The 17,476-nt window shown below is 43.0% G+C and overlaps 1 protein-coding gene across 5 annotated transcripts in view; it reads left to right on the forward strand.

Moving 5' to 3' along the window:
* jakmip3 (Janus kinase and microtubule interacting protein 3) overlaps positions 1 to 12,732 on the forward strand; it is a 34,937-nt gene extending 22,205 nt beyond the window's left edge. For 4 of the 5 annotated variants that reach the window (XM_085169823.1, XM_085169824.1, XM_085169826.1 and 1 more), the window contains 11 exons: positions 3,208 to 3,270; positions 3,407 to 3,505; positions 3,582 to 3,680; positions 8,233 to 8,292; positions 8,515 to 8,580; positions 10,263 to 10,331; positions 11,066 to 11,143; positions 11,510 to 11,740; positions 11,821 to 11,886; positions 11,973 to 12,032; positions 12,108 to 12,732. In XM_085169823.1, the coding sequence (XP_085025949.1) occupies positions 3,208 to 3,270; positions 3,407 to 3,505; positions 3,582 to 3,680; positions 8,233 to 8,292; positions 8,515 to 8,580; positions 10,263 to 10,331; positions 11,066 to 11,143; positions 11,510 to 11,740; positions 11,821 to 11,886; positions 11,973 to 12,023 (882 nt within the window). In that variant the 3' untranslated portion in view covers positions 12,024 to 12,032; positions 12,108 to 12,732. The remainder of the gene's footprint in view (positions 1 to 3,207; positions 3,271 to 3,406; positions 3,506 to 3,581; positions 3,681 to 8,232; positions 8,293 to 8,514; positions 8,581 to 10,262; positions 10,332 to 11,065; positions 11,144 to 11,509; positions 11,741 to 11,820; positions 11,887 to 11,972; positions 12,033 to 12,107) is intronic. The other variant, XM_085169825.1, reaches the window with a different exon arrangement.
* The last annotated feature ends 4,744 nt before the right edge of the window (positions 12,733 to 17,476 follow it).

Genomic DNA, 17,476 nt, shown 5'->3' on the forward strand with positions numbered 1-17,476 from the left:
GGAAAAATAATACTTGGCAGAAATATTTTAACCTAGAAAAAGTTGCATTTCCTGCGAAAATGCTGTGTGAATGCCGTGTAGTGGAATCTGCTGAAAACAGCTGAAGAAGTAAAACTCTGTGCTGAAAGGAGGTGAAGAAACTGAAAAGAAACGGATTGTCGTGCTGCGGACGTTTCTGCTAAAAAACAGCTGAAGAATCTGGAATTTTTCCCGAAAAGGAATGAAAAACTAATAATTCTGCTGAAAAGGGGAAAAGAAGCTGAAATTTGTGTTGATAAGTTTAACTGTTACCTGAAAAAAATGTTGCCATAAGCGGGATTCAAACCCGGGCCTCCTGCTCTGAGAACGGCTGCTCATCTCACTGAGCTAAAGCACAGTTCACCCTGGCAAGCAAAATCAGTGACCACTAGGGATGGGTATTGATAAGATTTTCACGATTCCGATTCCATTTTCGATTCTGTTTAACGATTCGATTCTTTATCGATTCTCTTATCGATTTTTTTTTTTTTAAAAAAGGAGAACACTAAGGTCAATTAGCTTAGATCTTTGTTTTATATCTTCTCTTTGAACAAGATATAAATTTAGGAGTAACATGGCCTTACAAACCCAACAGTGAGATCTTAACAGATCCAACCTACAGCTCTTCAATGGGGTGTCACAGGGTCCCCAGGAAAAAAAAATGTGAATGTAAAATAATAAAATAAATATTCTTCTGTAGCAATTACACAAGGATATCCAGTAATGTCCCTGCCTACAATTAAACACATTCACTTACTGAAAATCATCTGCTGTGGCAAACGGCTGCAAGCCTTTTACCACAAACTTAGTCACAGCTCGGTGACATTCGTCTATCCTGCCTGAAAGGAGACGCTGCCGGTAGACTGTAGCAAGAACTGCCAGCATCTGAGCCAGACTCTGTCTGTCTCTCTCATCATGGTCACCTAAATGCACAGTAATGGCAGGTTTTGTAATAAGGCAGATCGCGCTAACATAATCTGCACTGTTAGTTGATTATTTACCTGCCGTATTAACGGGAGAGGACGTGCAAACGTTACCGCTGCTGCTGGGTTGAGATTCACGAGTCCGGAATTAAAAACACGACATTCATTTAAGGTCATCGCGTTTTGTGAGCAAATGCTTTTGCATATTCGTAGTGTTTCCTCCCTTAAATGAAATATCTACTTTGCAAGTATTGCAAGTTGCCCTGTTGTCATCCGTTCTCGTAAAGTATAACCAAACTTTTGAGCGTTTGAGCCGCCATGTTTCCTGCCAGGTAAATGACGCTCCGCAACGTGGTGACGTCATTCAGGGCGACTGGAATCGATAAGGGAATCGTTTGCAAAAATGGCAAACAATTCCAAGGAATTGAAACAGTGGGAACCGGTTCTCAACAAGAACCGGTTTTCGATACCCATCCCTAGTGACCACACTGATAATGTGGTCCATCGTTTCAATGGGACAAAAAAATGGCATAAAAATTTAATATCTCAAAAAGTATAGAAGTTATGAGCACCAAAAGTCATAGCAGGAAAGAGCAGAAATAGCAGATTTTTTAAAAGTTTGAATGGCGAAAATCAGATAAAAACTGTGGGACTAGTTAAATGCCAAAAAACGTACAGAAGCAACTAGAATATAGTGGAATAAAGAACTAGAAAAATTCGCATTTCCTGCGAAAATGCTGTGTGGATGCCGTAACGCTGAAGCTGTCTGCTGAAAATAGCTGAAAAAGATGAAACGTTGCAAAAAGTTGTATGGTGGTGAAGAAACTGAAAATTCTGCTGAAAACAGGTACAGAAGTAGACATTTTTGCTGAAAAGTGGTGAAAAGCAAAAAATTCTACTGAAAAGGGGAAAAGAAGCTGAAATTTGTACTGAAAAGAAACGTTGCCACGAGCAGAATTCAAACTTGGCCCTCCTGGTCTTAAGGTGGCTAGTCACTGAGCCAAACTCACACTCACAAAAAAGATGTGGAGAGACTGATGATTCTGCTGAAATGAGCAGAAGCTGCTGAGCTTTGTGCTGAGAAGAAGAGAAGAAGAGGCAGAATTTCTGTCGAAAAGAGTTTTTTTCTGAAAACAGCAGAAAAAACTGAAAATTTTGCTGAAAGGGGGTAAAGATGCTTAAATTTGTGTTGAAAAGAGTTAAAAAAGTTTAACTGTGAACTGAAAAAAAAATGTTGCCATAAGCGGGATTTGAACCCGGGCCTCCCGCTCTGAGAACGGCTGCTCATCTCACTGAGCTAAAACACACTCGGCCCGGCGAGCAGAAACAAGTGAGCACATTGATAATGTGTTCCATTCATTTCAATGGGCAAAAATATTGTATAAAAAGGTCACAAATCTCTCGCATCTCAAAACACGCTGTCAATCCTAAAACTTCCCCCTCCCTAAACAACTAAATGCCATGTTGCCATATCATTTTTGATTGGTCCACATTATTCCACCAATAGGAAAGGGTGGAGGGGGGGGTTGGTTTTGTCTTTGCTCACAGGCTTTCGAGCGTTTTCCTTATAAAATGCAGTTTTTCTCATTCCTTCCTGCAGTAAATATGAACAACGACAGTATTCAGGAAGAAAAACAAACATTGCAGATAATTTATCATAACTCTGGTTTTACGGCCGATCAACACAATTTAAAAACTGGTATAAAGTCCACACTTGTTGTACACGTTGTCATTAACGTGGCTTCACTCCACATCAGCCGCTTTGCTGAAACACCGGTGTCGGCACATAAGGACGCTGTCATAGCCTGTCAACGTTGATTAGCTGCACATATACGAATGTGAATCGCATCATTGGCTGGACTTTGGGATAAGGTGGCGTCGTTACCATACGGGAGCAGCCAGTCACTGACTCACACTGCAAAACAGAATTATTAAAGTATTAATTTAATTTCAATTCAGGTTAGTTTTTTTTTGTGCGCAACACAGATTTTCTGTGTGCAGAGATGCTAGCAGCTGCAATTCTGCACGTGCGCAGCTTAGAGGGAACATTGGTAACAAGGTAAACAAAATTTTAAAAAATAAACATGCAAGTATAAAAGCTAAACAAGGCATAAATAGACTAAGAGTCATGATGAGACGTTTGCAATCCTGAATAGATAGTTTTAAATATATATCTGAACATATAACAGCAAAACCAGCTGAACACGTGTGATGAGAACAGATCACACCATCACAACATTGACAGTTCGCTCTGTCTGTGTCTCAGGACCTGAAGTGGGTGGAGGAGAAGCAGGCGTTGTATCGGAGGAATCAGGAACTGGTGGAGAAGGTGAATCGCATTTGTCAGTCGTTACGTCTCAGTAAATATACACACAAATTCTTCCTAATCAAAAAGAACAACTTGCATTTGGTATATTTGGTATTTGGCTGAAAATAGACTTAATGTCACAACGGATGGTTTGCAGGTCAGGCAGATGGAAGGTGAAGAGCTGCGACTGAGAATCGACATCCAGGATGCCAAAGACCAGAACGAGCTGCTGGAGTTCAGGATCCTGGAGTTAGAGGTGAAAACGCCGCAGATGCCAGTAACAGCGTCTCCAACTTCCAGACGTTTACCTGTGATTTCTGTTTGCTGTTCAGGAGAGGGAGCGGCGCTCACCCGCCATCAACTTCCAACAGCTCCATTTCCCAGAAGGCCTCAGTCCTCTACAGGTGTACTGTGAAGCAGAGGGAGTCACTGTGAGTACATCCGTCAGTACACCTGAGTGCACCTGTAAATCTCTCTGAGGGCTGCACTGCCAGCATGTTCAGCATATCCAGGCTTTCACTGTGTTAGCTGGCTGAACTAAGCTACACTCTCACTGTTAAACTGGGCCTGAAAGGTGTGTTTGATTTGTCATTCTCAGCTGAGCTCCTTTTGCTCCAGTGAGAGGAGTTATTAGAGGATAAAATGTAAAAGAAAAGAAAGTGCTGCAAAAACGATGACAGCAGCGCTGCAGAGGATTATTGAATTTGTGATCATCAAGCAGCAGTGAGATAAATCTATTATAGCCATCCGTTTTCTTTAGTGTTGTGGGGGGACTGCAGCACATCCTAGCTGTCATAGGGCGATGGGCGGGGCACACCTGGACAGGTCACAGGTTTGTCATCAAGTTAATGCAGAGACAGACAACCATTCACACCTTTTTATTTCTAGGGTTATTTCTAGGGCTGCATCTGTGAACCCTTCGGCGCTGAAGTTTGGTCAGTGTTCAGTCACAGACGTAGAAATTAGTCTGTCACAGATTCAAGGGTCAAACCGCCTCCAAACACAAGTGGTCGCATTCACATCAGAGGCCGGGAGAGTCGCAGCAGCAGATCTGGATTAAGAAAAGCTCAGGTTGGAGTTTAGAACAAACATCCGTGTAATGCAAGATAACTAAAAATCATCCTCCACATGTCGATCCTGTTTGTGCTGATTACCCCTGAACACACCTTTAACCTGTTTCTTGGTGCACTGAACTAGTGTCCCATCTGAAGCCTCGACATAATAAGTCTTTGACACCATTGGACCTACTGTTCGATTATTAACACCATGCCGTGTACTGGATCAATCCCGGCGCCCGTTGCTCAGTCAGGCCCCTTCCAGGGGTGGGGGGCTCAGGCGGAGCCTGTGGCTATGTCGCCACAATGGTGATGTGCGCAGCTGCTCCTCCGGTGCTCTGGGGGGCGTCTGGATGTCGGGGGCCTGCTTCATGGCTCGCAACACCTACTACCTACAAGCTTTGTCTGTAACAGCCCGAGCCGCGGGGGTCTAGCCAGGACCCTCAGTGGATACTGGGTGGGAATCGAACTTGCACCTCCCACTCCAAAGTGGGATGTGTAGTCTTGCCACTACACTATCCAGCTGCACTTACATGGAGAAACCTTATGAATACAAGTGCGCTTGCACACACAGGTGTTCACACCTGAGTACCTGTTTGTCCACACCTGTGTTCACAGACACACACTATCTTCCTCGGCTGCCGCTCCGCTCAGTTTTTATTATTTACTGTTAGTTCTGCTGCTGTGGTCTCTCTACTCGTCGTTCTCTTTTTGCTTGTTTTGTTTTTTTGCCAGCAGCTGATTTTTTCTCTCTGTCGCTCTTCCCCTCTGTTTTTCTTCCCCTCTGTTTTTCTTCCCCTCTGTTTTTCTTCCCCTCTGTTTTTCTTCCCCTCTGTTTTTCTTCCCCTCTGTTTTTCTTCCCCTCTGTTTTTCTTCCCCTCTGTCTTTCTTTCCCTCTGTTTTTCTTTCCCTCTGTTTTTCTTTCCCTCTGTCTTTCTTCCCCTCTGTTTTTCTTCCCCTCTGTTTTTCTTTCCCTCTGTCTTTCTTCCCCTCTGTTTTTCTTTCCCTCTATTTTTCTTTCCCTCTGTTTTTCTTTCCCTCTGTCTTTCTTCCCCTCTATTTTTCTTTCCCTCTGTTTTTCTTTCCCTCTATTTTTCTTTCCCTCTGTTTTTCTTTCCCTCTGTTTTTCTTCCCCTCTGTTTTTCTTTCCCTCTGTTTTTCTTTCCCTCTGTCTTTCTTCCCCTCTGTTTTTCTTCCCCTCTGTTTTTCTTTCCCTCTGTTTTTCTTCCCCTCTGTCTTTCTTTCCCTTTGTTTTTCTTCCCCTCTGTTTTTCTTCCCCTCTGTTTTTCTTCCCCTCTGTCGCTCTTCCCCTCTGTTTTTCTTTCCCTCTGTTTTTCTTCCCCTCTGTTTTTCTTTCCCTCTGTTTTTCTTTCCCTCTATTTTTCTTTCCCTCTGTTTTTCTTTCCCTCTGTCTTTCTTCCCCTCTGTTTTTCTTTCCCTCTGTTTTTCTTTCCCTCTATTTTTCTTTCCCTCTGTTTTTCTTTCCCTCTGTTTTTCTTCCCCTCTGTTTTTCTTTCCCTCTGTTTTTCTTCCCCTCTGTTTTTCTTCCCCTCTGTTTTTCTTCCCCTCTGTCTTTCTTTCCCTTTGTTTTTCTTCCCCTCTGTTTTTCTTTCCCTCTATTTTTCTTTCCCTCTGTTTTTCTTTCCCTCTGTTTTTCTTCCCCTCTGTTTTTCTTTCCCTCTGTTTTTCTTTCCCTCTGTTTTTCTTTCCCTCTGTCTTTCTTCCCCTCTGTTTTTCTTCCCCTCTGTTTTTCTTTCCCTCTGTTTTTCTTCCCCTCTGTCTTTCTTTCCCTTTGTTTTTCTTCCCCTCTGTTTTTCTTCCCCTCTGTTTTTCTTTCCCTCTGTTTTTCTTCCCCTCTGTTTTTCTTTCCCTCTGTTTTTCTTTCCCTCTGTTTTTCTTCCCCTCTGTTTTTCTTTCCCTCTGTTTTTCTTTCCCTCTGTTTTTCTTTCCCTCTGTTTTTCTTTCCCTCTCCTTTTTTGGAAGGTCGCTTGTCTTTGTCTTTCCCTTTTCTACCCACGGGTCCTGTCTGTTCCAATTGTAATAACTTAAAAGGATAAATAATTAATAAAGATCAATCAAGTGGATGATTAATGATCCACTTGGAAACATAAATCAGGTGGGCATCACCAAATTTCCCCTTGTGGGACAATTAAAGGATTATTCTATTCTATTTCTCTTGGCCTTCAAACTATAATTCATGTTGCTAGAGTGCAAACAAAAACAATTCTCTGAGCTCCTTTCGTGTCCAAAGTCCTGGAGAAAATTGTCTGTGTTCAGCGCCAGGCTCAAAGCGCTGCACAGCACTGAAACTATGCCTTTAAAAGTTTTTAATGATCTTTTATTAATGCCATTTAAGTGCTTTTAGACCTGAGCACTGCATTTGATAAAGTGGGTCATGGTGTTGTAGTGTCCAGTGTGGGTATTAAGGGTCCTGATTGGTTTAGATTCTATTTAAGCAGCAGCGTGTTTCCTGTCAAGTTCATCCATCCCCTTACATGTGGAGTCCCTCAAGGATCCACCCTTGGCCCATTGTCTCCTTTCACAGGCTCCCATTAGGCTCTATTTTCAGAAAATATGGATTCTCTCACAAATCTACTTTCCTCTTAAAAAGAATTCTACAGACTTTAAAAGTTTTGCGTGACTGTCTTGATGATATTAAATCATGGCTGGCATTGAATGTTTTGAATGTGAACAATCAAAAATCTGAGATTGTCCTATGTGGACCTTGACCCTCTGGAAAAAGCAGAACTGCCTTTGCAAAAATCTGGGAATGTTATTTGATGACAGGTTCATATTGAGAAACTGCTGTTAAAGGCTCCGAGAGAGTAGCTAATGCGAGTAATTGATCCAGACCTGGTAGCAGCTCTGCTCTCTCATCTTCAGCTCCTCTCTCACGTGTTTACGTGTGCTCTTGACAGGCAGGCGTAAACGCGACCGTATGTCCCCGCTCTAGGCTTGTTTACGTTCTGGCTTGATGTTATTGCTTGTTTTTAAGTCTCTAAGTGGATAAGCTTTGCCGTACCTCTCTGATCTTTATCTCATGCTATAAACTGAAGGTCAGCTGATGGGTAGGGGCCTTTGCGATTGCTGTGTGTAAACTTTGGAACAGTTTGCTTCTTCAAATTAGGGTCTCTCCAAGACTCGACTTCTTCAAAACCCATCTGAAGACTAGGGGTGGGGGGAAAAATGGATACTGTGTAGCATGGTGATATTTTGTTTGCTAATAATGTATGGATACAGGGACAGCAGAAATCGATACTTTGTTACAAAAAGGTTTTTGTGCTCTGACTTCAGAGCATGTTGATCCTTTTTCTGAGCAAGAATCCTGACATTCCTTCACTGTCCAAATATGTTTAACTTGTTTTGGCAGCAATAAACATGACAGTTTACTTATTTTAATTTAAGACATGTTTTATTTTAATTAAGTTTAAAACTTTTTTATTTAATGTAAAATTATATTTTGTTTTAATTTACTTTCAAATTCTTCAGTTGCTGAAGGGGCTGCATAGTTTTCATAAACTGCATAGTTCAGAATAGCTATAATTGTACCAGATGGTTGTTCAGTTAAGTTGGACTAGACTGTAATACAAACCGTTCAGTTTGTCAACAATCAAACTGAAATGAGAGAAAGACTGAGTGTGAGACTTTGATATTAGAGAAAATGAATATTGATAAAGTTTACCTTTATGTACAGAATCTGAATATCGCAAAATATTTTAAAAAATTGCAATAATATCGTATCGTGCGTTAAGTATTGTGATAATATCGTATCGTGGGATGTATGGGGATTCCCACCTCTACTGAAGACACATCCTTACTCTCTAGCTTTTAATCGTGACTGAGTTGTGTTGCTTTTGTGTCTTGTCGTCTATTTGTGTGTGTTTATTGTTTCACTGTGTAATGGTTGTTTTTGTGATTTGCCCATCAGGACATCGTGATGAGTGAGCTGATGAAGAAGCTGGACATTCTGGGAGATAACGCCGTAAGTGTATGTTGAATTTATTTTGTACATGTATGTGTCACTGAAACATGTGACGCGTTTGTGGCTTCACGTGTGTTGAATGTGTGCGTTTTGTAAACATGCTGTTTAGCAACCGTGGTGACACGTTCCCTGTTTCATTAGTGAATAAATCTGAGTTTGTGTCGGGACAACAATCATTTCCATGTTGAGCGTGTTGTTTATATATCGCTGACATGTTGTTTTCTGTAGAATCTGTCCAATGAAGAGCAGGTGGTGGTGATACATGCCCGGACGGTACTCACTCTAGCAGAAAAGGTGAGCGTCCCACCTGCGTGTCAGGTTTCTGCTCTCTGACAGGATGCAGATAAAGTTTCTTATTCTTTGCACCTCTCAGAGTTATTGGCACAGGGAAAAAGCAGGTTTGCATAGTGAGATTGAGGACGTGGAATAACTGACGGCTCATCAAAGTTCACATAAGATCAGTCTGATCTCGTAAAGTTGCTCTCGGCAGGTTTCAGGTGAACAGTCAGGCAGCTCATCGCTATTGTTTCACAAAGCTGTTTGCTCTCTGTGAGGTAACAACATAAAATGTGTGCACATGCAAAAATACCATGTGATTCATGAAACATGAACACCAGCTAAGTTGGCTCTTACCATCATGTGTTTGTTAATGGACTAGAATAAATTCAAACAACAGGTACTTTGCATGTCTGCAGGACAGAAAAACAGAAAAGTGTCAGAAACATTTAAAAACAAGTCTTTAGGTGAGATTTAAAGATGCTGAGTGTTGATGAGGTTCCCAGATTCTCCAGCATCTGTGGGTTAATAAAAGCTTTGAAAAGTAGTATCCCAGGACACAGGCTGCTCGATTATGGCAAAAATGATAATCACAATTATTTTCACTGAGATCTCGATTATTTGACGATATTTATTTAACAATAACAATGTGTTGAATAATGACTTTAAAGATTGTCAAAAATAATATAAAATAGTGCAAATACTGATGACAGTGCAAATGTTTGCAATATAAAAATAAATGAAAAATGTAAACATCTATGTTTAGTGAGCTTTGCAGTGTTGCTCTGTGGTGCAGCTACGACACTGTAGCAACGTTTACACACTGTGTCTACTTGATCCACGTCTGACTCTGAACCCATAATGTTTCCACACCACTCAAGTTTTTTTACCTCTCTTCAACCAACAGCAGTCACTCTCCTCTCCAAATAACTTCTGCTGAGCTTTCCGAGCTTCCCTCGGGTCCTCTTAATCAGCGGTCCCCAACCCCCGGGCCTCGGACCGGTACCGGTCCGTGAGTCGTTTGGTACCGGGCCGCGAGAGTTGAGGCTCAGGTGTGAAATGTATAGTTTTCAGGGTTTTTATCGGTTTTCAGCGTTATTTTGTTATCGTTTTTATCGTTTACTCAGTTTTCCTGGGTCTTTTCACGTGTGTTATGAATAAATCTTCTTTTTTTCGGTACCGGTACTAGTTTTATTTTGTTGTATTTATCTGCGACACCTTAAAGGCCGGTCCATGAAAATATTGTCGGGCATAAACCAAAAGGTTGGAGACCGCTGCTCTTAATTGTTGTGACACGTGTTCGAAATGCAGAGAGGTGCGCTCGATTTGCCACACGGAGCAGTGCGAGAGTAAAGCACGAGGGAGGGGCTAATAATCGGCTCAGTCATTTTTAATGATCGTTGAAAGCCCAGATCGTAATCGAGGTTAAAATTTGATTAATTGAGCAGCCCTACAGCCCGGTCCTCATCGTTTGTTCATATGCGTCACCTGAGGCTCCTAAACTGTTTGTTTGGGATGAACGAGTTCAGGTGAGGAACAGAGTTCACACAGATTTATGTGTGAACTCTGTGAATAAAGCTGAACATACACAGAAATTTAAAGATGAACTTGGATTGATGAGGAGGACAGACAGTGCACAATCAATATCTGCTGTCTCTGTCTACCTGTCTGCTCACCATTCTCTCTTTACCCCCTTTCAGTGGCTGGAGTCCATTGAAGTGACAAAATCGTCTCTGCAGCAGAAAATGTTGGACATCGAGAGTGAGAAGGTGAAAGACAAAGTGTATCTCTGTTGGGACTTTTTTCTACTTGCTGAAATCATGTGAAAAAAAAAATTAAGACGGACTTTTGCGAGATCTCGCAAAAGTTGAATTCCAACAATGGCGGCAGCTACTTAGTTCTTTCTGGGTCACAAAATACACTTTTAAGATATTTTGAGGCGTGAATGTAGTTGTGTAAACGTCAGATACCTGCTCGGTTTACAAGACATCACATATTTGCAAAAGTGCTCCGACGTTCGAGACCTACTACAGCCGGGAGGAACACCGCTTTCCCGGCACATCATGCCTCGACCTCCCGGTCGGCTTCGAGCTGGCGGCCTCCGAAGAATGCGCCTAAAACTTTTGCGAGATCTCGAAAAGTTTTGCGAGATCCCGAGTTTGTTTTGCGAGATCTCGCAAAAGTTTTTGCGAGATCTCGCAAAAGTCCGTCTTAATTTTTTTTTCTCCCATGTCCCCTGCGGGGCTCCGTAGGTCAATGACACTAGATCCATCTGAATTATCAGGCTAATTCAGATGGATCTGAAATAAGTGCTCTGTGGTGAGTCGGTCCAGTAAGAAGAGCGTGGTGATCGCAAGCTGGACAGGAAGCTTTTAGTTTCAACTCTTTCATATGTCGGAGTCTGTTTGTACAGACCTTAGCGGTTTGTAAAGTAGCAGTATCCATGTTGGGAAGTTGTTGTCTAAATAAATGTGGTGTCAGTGAAGATGCTGTTGTTTTCTAGGAGCTGTTCAGTAAGCAGAAAGGTTACTTGGATGAAGAGCTGGACTACAGGAAGCAGTCGATGGATCAGGCCCACAAGGTCAGTGAATAGCTGAACCTGTACTGTGGAGAGGTCAACAAATAACTGAGAGCAAGTCTTTGAGCCTGTTCTGATATCATTGGCCCGTTGATCAGTGGGCTTTGATCAGTGGTTGTCAATCTATGGCCATGACAATCTGCATATTAATGACTTCACGGCCCATTGTTCAGTCAGTGGTGCTCGTTTCAGTCATTGTGCAAATGTCCTGTTTATAAAGTTGGGGAAACCTGCACAAAACGTTTCTCCCACTGAAAACATCCAAATGAACAGGATCAACATTTTGGGATTTCCTTAGCTGGATGATTGAGCATGCATCAAGACATCATTGACCAACAATGACAGCGCAAAAATGTTTCTTTGATCCAGAGGATCCTGGAGCTGGAGGCCATGTTGTTTGAGGCTCTGCAGCAGGAAGAGGAATCCAGGATAGAGGGATTAAAGATGGAGGGTCGACTGTCTGAGAGTCTGACAGAGGGGGAGAGAGAGGAGCTGAGGAGAGCCATGGACCAGTGGAAACGAACTGTGATGTGTGAGCTCAGAGAGAGAGATGCCCAAATCCTTCGAGAGCGGATGGAACTACTGCACCTCACCCAGCAGGTAAACCACTGAAATGAGCACAGGTACACTATTATGATTTCTCCTTTGTAGTCTGTAATCAATGATGTTGTGTTTGTCAGAGGAACAAGGAGCTGGAAGAATTTATAGAAGCACAGAAACGACAGATTAAAGAGCTGGAAGAGAAGGTAAAGACAAATAAACAGAAACATGTATGTAAAAAACTGCTTCCTTTGGCATCAACAGATTCTGCACTGCTTTCTTCTTCTTTCAGTTCCTTTTCCTGTTTCTCTTCTTCTCTTTGGCCTTCATCCTATGGTCCTAACAGCAGCAGGTTGGTCACACTTTCCCAGGTGTGCAGAGTTTACCTGTTGGGTCTCAGTGTAGTAAAATGTTTGCTCTGCTTTAGTGTGTGCAGACCACCACAGTCCAGCAGCTGAGTGGCCAGGTCAGCTCAGTCTGGATCAGACCAGGAGGACCTGAAAGGATTCCTGGAACCAGCAGCTCACCAACCGAGTGTCTATGGGTTCTCTGTTGCCAGCCAATCAGAGCAGAGCCCAGCTGTCAGCTGGCTCTCATTCGTTCCTAGAATGCCACTGTGCTGTCTCACAATGACTGATGGCTTCGTTTCAGCTCACTGATGTTCAGCTAAGTAAAAGAGTCTGGCCCAAACTGGTGTTGGACTCTTACTAGCTAAACTAGGTGACGCCCTATATGATTAGCTTAGGTCGCTGATTTTGAAGTTGTCAGATGGGGTTGGTTCAGTAACCTGTGACAGAGCTGAACCTGAGCTCAGCAGAGTTAGGCTGAAGAGCAAAATCTCTATAAGAACTAGACATAAAAACATCAGAAACCAGCCTGACAGAAGTTTAGTTCAACAATTCTTTGTTCTGATTGGCTGTTCCACCTGAAGAGCAGACGGTGAATTTAGCTCCTCCCGCTTTATTCACAGAGCTAAGGTCACACCTGGTTTGTCTGCAACAGAAGAAGGATCTCCACAATGTCAGGAGGTCTGTTAGGAGATAAGAGTGAAGTGAAGTGGTCCAGATAAACCAGGTTCAGGAGGTCCAGATAGACCCGGTTAACCAGGTCCACATAAACCAGGTTCATGAGGTCCAGATAGACCAGGTTCAGGAGGTCCAAATAAACCAGGTTCAGGAGGTCCAAATAAACCAGGTTCAGGAGGTCCAGATAAACCAGGTTCAGGAGGTCCAGATAGACCAGGTTCAGGAAGTCCAGAAAGACCAGGTTCAGGAGGTCCAGATAAACCAGGTTCAGGAGGTCCAAATAAACCAGGTTCAGGAGGTCCAGATAAACCAGGTTCAGGAGGTCCAGATAGACCAGGTTCAGGAAGTCCAGAAAGACCAGGTTCAGGAAGTCCAGATAAACCATGTTCAGGAGGTCCAAATAAACCAGGTTCAGGAGGTCCAGATAAACCAGGTTCAGGAAGTCCAGAAAGACCGGGTTCAGGAGGTCCAGATAAACCAGGTTCAGGAGGTCCAGATAGACCAGGTTCATGAGGTCCAAATAAACCAGGTTCAGGAGGTCCAGATAAACCAGGTTCAGGAGGTCCACATAAACCAGGTTCAGGAGGTCCAGATAGACCAGGTTCATGAGGTCCACATAAACCAGGTTCAGGAGGTCCAAATAAACCAGGTTCATGAGGTCCAGATAAACCAGGTTCAGGAGGTCCAGATAGACCAGGTTCATGAGGTCCACATAAACCAGGTTCAGGAGGTCCAAATAAACCAGGTTCAGGAGGTCCAGATAAACCAGGTTCAGAAGGTCCACATAAACCAGGTTCAGGAGGTCCACATAAACCAGGTTCAGGAGGTCCAGATAAACCAGGTTCATGAGTTCCAGAAAGACCAGGTTCATGAGGTCCAGATAGACCAGGTATACCAGGTCCACACAAACCAGGTTCACTGGCTTCCGGTTAAATACCGCATCAATTTCAAGATACTTTTGTACACATTCAAGGCTACCCATCATCTCTCACCTTCATACCTCTCTGACCTGGTTCAAATCACCATTCCTTCTCCGTATCTCAGATCCTCCTCCTCTCTTTCTCTTTCCATCCCTTCCCCCGGCTAGCCACCGTGGGGCGCAGGGCTTTCTGTTGCTCTGCCCCCGTCTTTGGAACTCCCTTCCTCTTGAGATAAGAAACATCACTTCCCTCCCTCTATATAAGTCCAGACTCAAAACTCACCTATTCACATTAGCCTATTCCACATAAATCTTTCCATCCTGCTACTTTAATTTATTTGATCTATTTGCTCAACGTTTTATCATTATTATTTTGTAAATTGTTATGTTTGTTGTTGTTATTGCTTGTGTACAGTGTCCTTGAGTGTTTTGAAAGGCGCTTTCTTAAATAAAATGTATTCATTCATTCATTCATTATTCATGAGGCCCAGATACACCAGGTTCACCAGGTCCAGGCAAACCAGGTTCATGAGGTCCAGACAAACCAGGTTCAGGAGGTCCAGACAAACCAGGTTCATGAGGTCCAGATAAACATGAGGTCCGACAAACCAGGTTCAGGAGGTCCAGATAGACCAGGTTCACCGGGTCCAGGCAAACTAGGTTCATGAGGTCCAGGCACACAAGGCAAACTAGGTTCAGGAGGTCCAGATTAACCAGTCTCACCGGGTCCAAACAAGCCAGGTTCATAAGGTGCAGGCAAACCAGGTTCAGGAGGTCAAGATAGACCAGGTTTACCGGGTCCAGACAAACCACGTTCATGAGGTCCAGAGAAACCAGGTTCACCAGGTCCAGACAAACAAGGTTCAGACTGTGTTTAATTTGATGGAGAAAAGCACAGCAGTCGTCTCTGATCTTGAGGTGCTAGATATCCTGGATTTAGGTCCTGGGAATGACTCCCAATATGTTTCTGTTCCATATCTAAATAATGTCACAGAACTAAAACTAAACTATATCACAATATATAATATATGATTGATTAGTATTACATGAAATGATGCACCTTTTCACTTTACACTGAAGTTACCTGATATTGTTAAATAAAAAGTTTAATTATAAAAAAGCTAAAGACTTTGTATTTTGGTTAATACCTACATTACATTAATATTTTTAAAGCTTTTGTTTCTTTTGGGTTTCTGCCAGCAACCGTATTTGACTTCAAGTTCTGCACTTTGTCTTTTTGACCATTTCCCATTTCTCTGAGTTATCCTCAGTGTTCAAATGAAGCAGGATCAGAATCTGTTGTTTTAAAAGTTGCATCCTGCTGTTGTACTTTTATTATTCCAGATGATATTTTTCTATCCCTGCTGTGAGTCTAAACACTGAACATCTGAAGAGTTGGCGATTAAAAATGGAAACCGAACAAGGAGCAGTCTGTGTTTTGTTGCTTGTATCGGATTATTGAGTCCAAGTGCGTTTTCACCAGAATAATCCAATCCAAACAGTTCAGCATCATTCAAAGACCAGTAATTCACAACAACAGTCAACTAAATATACTTTAATAAGGTAAAGACGACACAAAATTAATCAGAGCACCTATATAAGCATCAATCGTGACAGTGGGAAGAAAAATCGAGAATAGAATAGAATGCCTTTATTTATCTTTCCAAGATTTTGGCCATGAAAGGAAGTTTAGAGATTGGCCTATAGCTTGAAAGAACATTTGGATCAAGGTTACTTTCTTGATAACAGGTTGCACAACAGCATGTTTGAAGGCAGACAGAACGCAGCCTGATAACAGTGAGGAGTTCATTAGGAGTAGGATACAGGTCCAATGATGTTCAGAGCATCCTCAATAATGCGGGAAGGAAGAATGTTGTGGCAGGAGTTAGAACTTTTCAATGAATTTAATATTTCCTTAAGAGTCAGGAGAGTCACAGGCTCAAACTGTTCAAAGACTGTTGAGCATTCAGAATTTAGATTTTGGTTTGCTGCTGATAGATTTGTGGCCCTTAGTGCTGAGATTTTATCTGTAAAATAATTTAGGAATTTTTCACAGAGAGCTGGGGAGGCTTCCGTCAAAGTGGCAGAGGAAGGGTTAATCACTGAATTGGGGTTTGTGGCTATTGGTTGCAATGATTTCCCACAGGAAAGAAGCTTCTGTGACTTTAACAGCCTTCTGATATTTCAAACGGCAGTTCTGCAAAATGTCCAAGGAAATCTGGAGTTTGTCTTTTTTCCATCTCCTTTCGCCACGGCGGCATTCACGTCTGAGAGTGTGGGTGGATTCATTCAGCCAGGGTTGGCGATTAGGTTTAAAGCGTTTGGTCTTTAAGGGAGCCACAGTGTCCAAGATAGAAGTATATATAGATATAAAGGAGTTAGTGAGTTCATTTACTGGTGTAGTTGTCTTACAATTATCATCATAAAATGCAGAGTTAGTCGAGGCCGTGGAAAAATGAACGATTGCTTCAGGATTAATATTGCATACTTTGTACAGGGAGTCCTCACAGTTCAACTCCACATGACATATTTCAATATTAAACATAACTAGGAAGTGGTTTGAAATTCCAGCATTGCTGATATCCATAATGCAAATGTCCAAGCCATAAGCCGTTTGCTTACTCACTCTGAGTGAGATAAAAAGGGTCAACGAGAGCCAGAAAATCCTTGACCAGCGGGTCTGATTCACAACAAACATGAATGTTAAAATCACTGGTAATAAAAATATAGTCGTAACTTAAAAAAAGATTACCTAAAAGATCGGCGAACTCACAAACAAAATTACATTTTGGCGGTCGGTACACAACAGCACAGAGGATCGAGGGGGCAAAGTTTAACTCCAGTAGCTGCACTTCGAAGCTGGAGGGCAAGGCAGGAGGCAAAAGCCGTGCTCAAATTTGTTTTTAAAAACTGAGGCTAGCCCTCCACCATTGCGGTGGAAGAAGTTCCGAAAGGGAAAAGGACTCACCAGGACGAATCCAGGTCTCCGTCAGAAATAAGAAGTCCCTGTGACCTGGTGTTTAGCACAGCCATCTGGATTGTGGTCTTATTGTTTCTTGGAGGACGCCTCAGCAGGCGTAGATTGCTGTGGTTCACGCCTCCTCCTCCACGAGCCCGCATCCAGCTCCAAGCAGGTAGAAAGTCAACCGGTAAGTCCGAGTGGGCATCCTGTCCAACATGGCGGGCGATGGCAAAACAGTCTGAAAGTAGACTGATCCTGGGAGGAAGGTAGGGGGTAAGATATCCGAGATGTCGGAGTAGTTAATCACTTCGTGTGGTTTTAAGTAGAGAGGTTGAAGAGTCTGGTGAAGATGAGGGTGAGCTGGTGGGCACACGCTCTTAGCACCTCGCCAGGTACTTTGTCTGGACCAGCCTTCCTGGTTCACTGCTAGGAGCACACGTCTGACATCGTGCTCCGTTACAGTGAGTGGAGCGGTGCAGGATCCAGGTGAGGATGAGGATGAGGATGGGAGCAGGGCTGAAGCAGATGAGTGCTGCTGTTGCTGTTTTTCAAAGCGGGTGAAGAAGCTGTTTATTTCCTCTGCCAGCTGCACACTCAGGTTTTCTGTTTTCACAGCCTCTGTGGTTGATGATGTCTTGCATTCCCCACCTCCCGTGTGTTGGTGCTGGACAGCTGGGACTAGATGCTTCTTTTGTGGTCTGTCTTGGCTTTTTCCTCTTTTCGGGTCAGCTAAAGCAGCCCTGTACAGAGCTCTGTCACCTGACCTGAAGGCGGCATCCCGGGCTTTGAGGAGTGTGCGGACCTCGAGGGTCATCCAGGGTTTTTGGTTTGGGGAATACAGAACTTGATATCGTCCAGCACTGATCCTGTGAAAGTTTCTGGTGCTGGTG

Source organism: Neolamprologus multifasciatus, chromosome 8, assembly GCF_963576455.1.
Source record: "Neolamprologus multifasciatus chromosome 8, fNeoMul1.2, whole genome shotgun sequence".
Classification (NCBI taxonomy): domain Eukaryota; kingdom Metazoa; phylum Chordata; class Actinopteri; order Cichliformes; family Cichlidae; genus Neolamprologus; species Neolamprologus multifasciatus.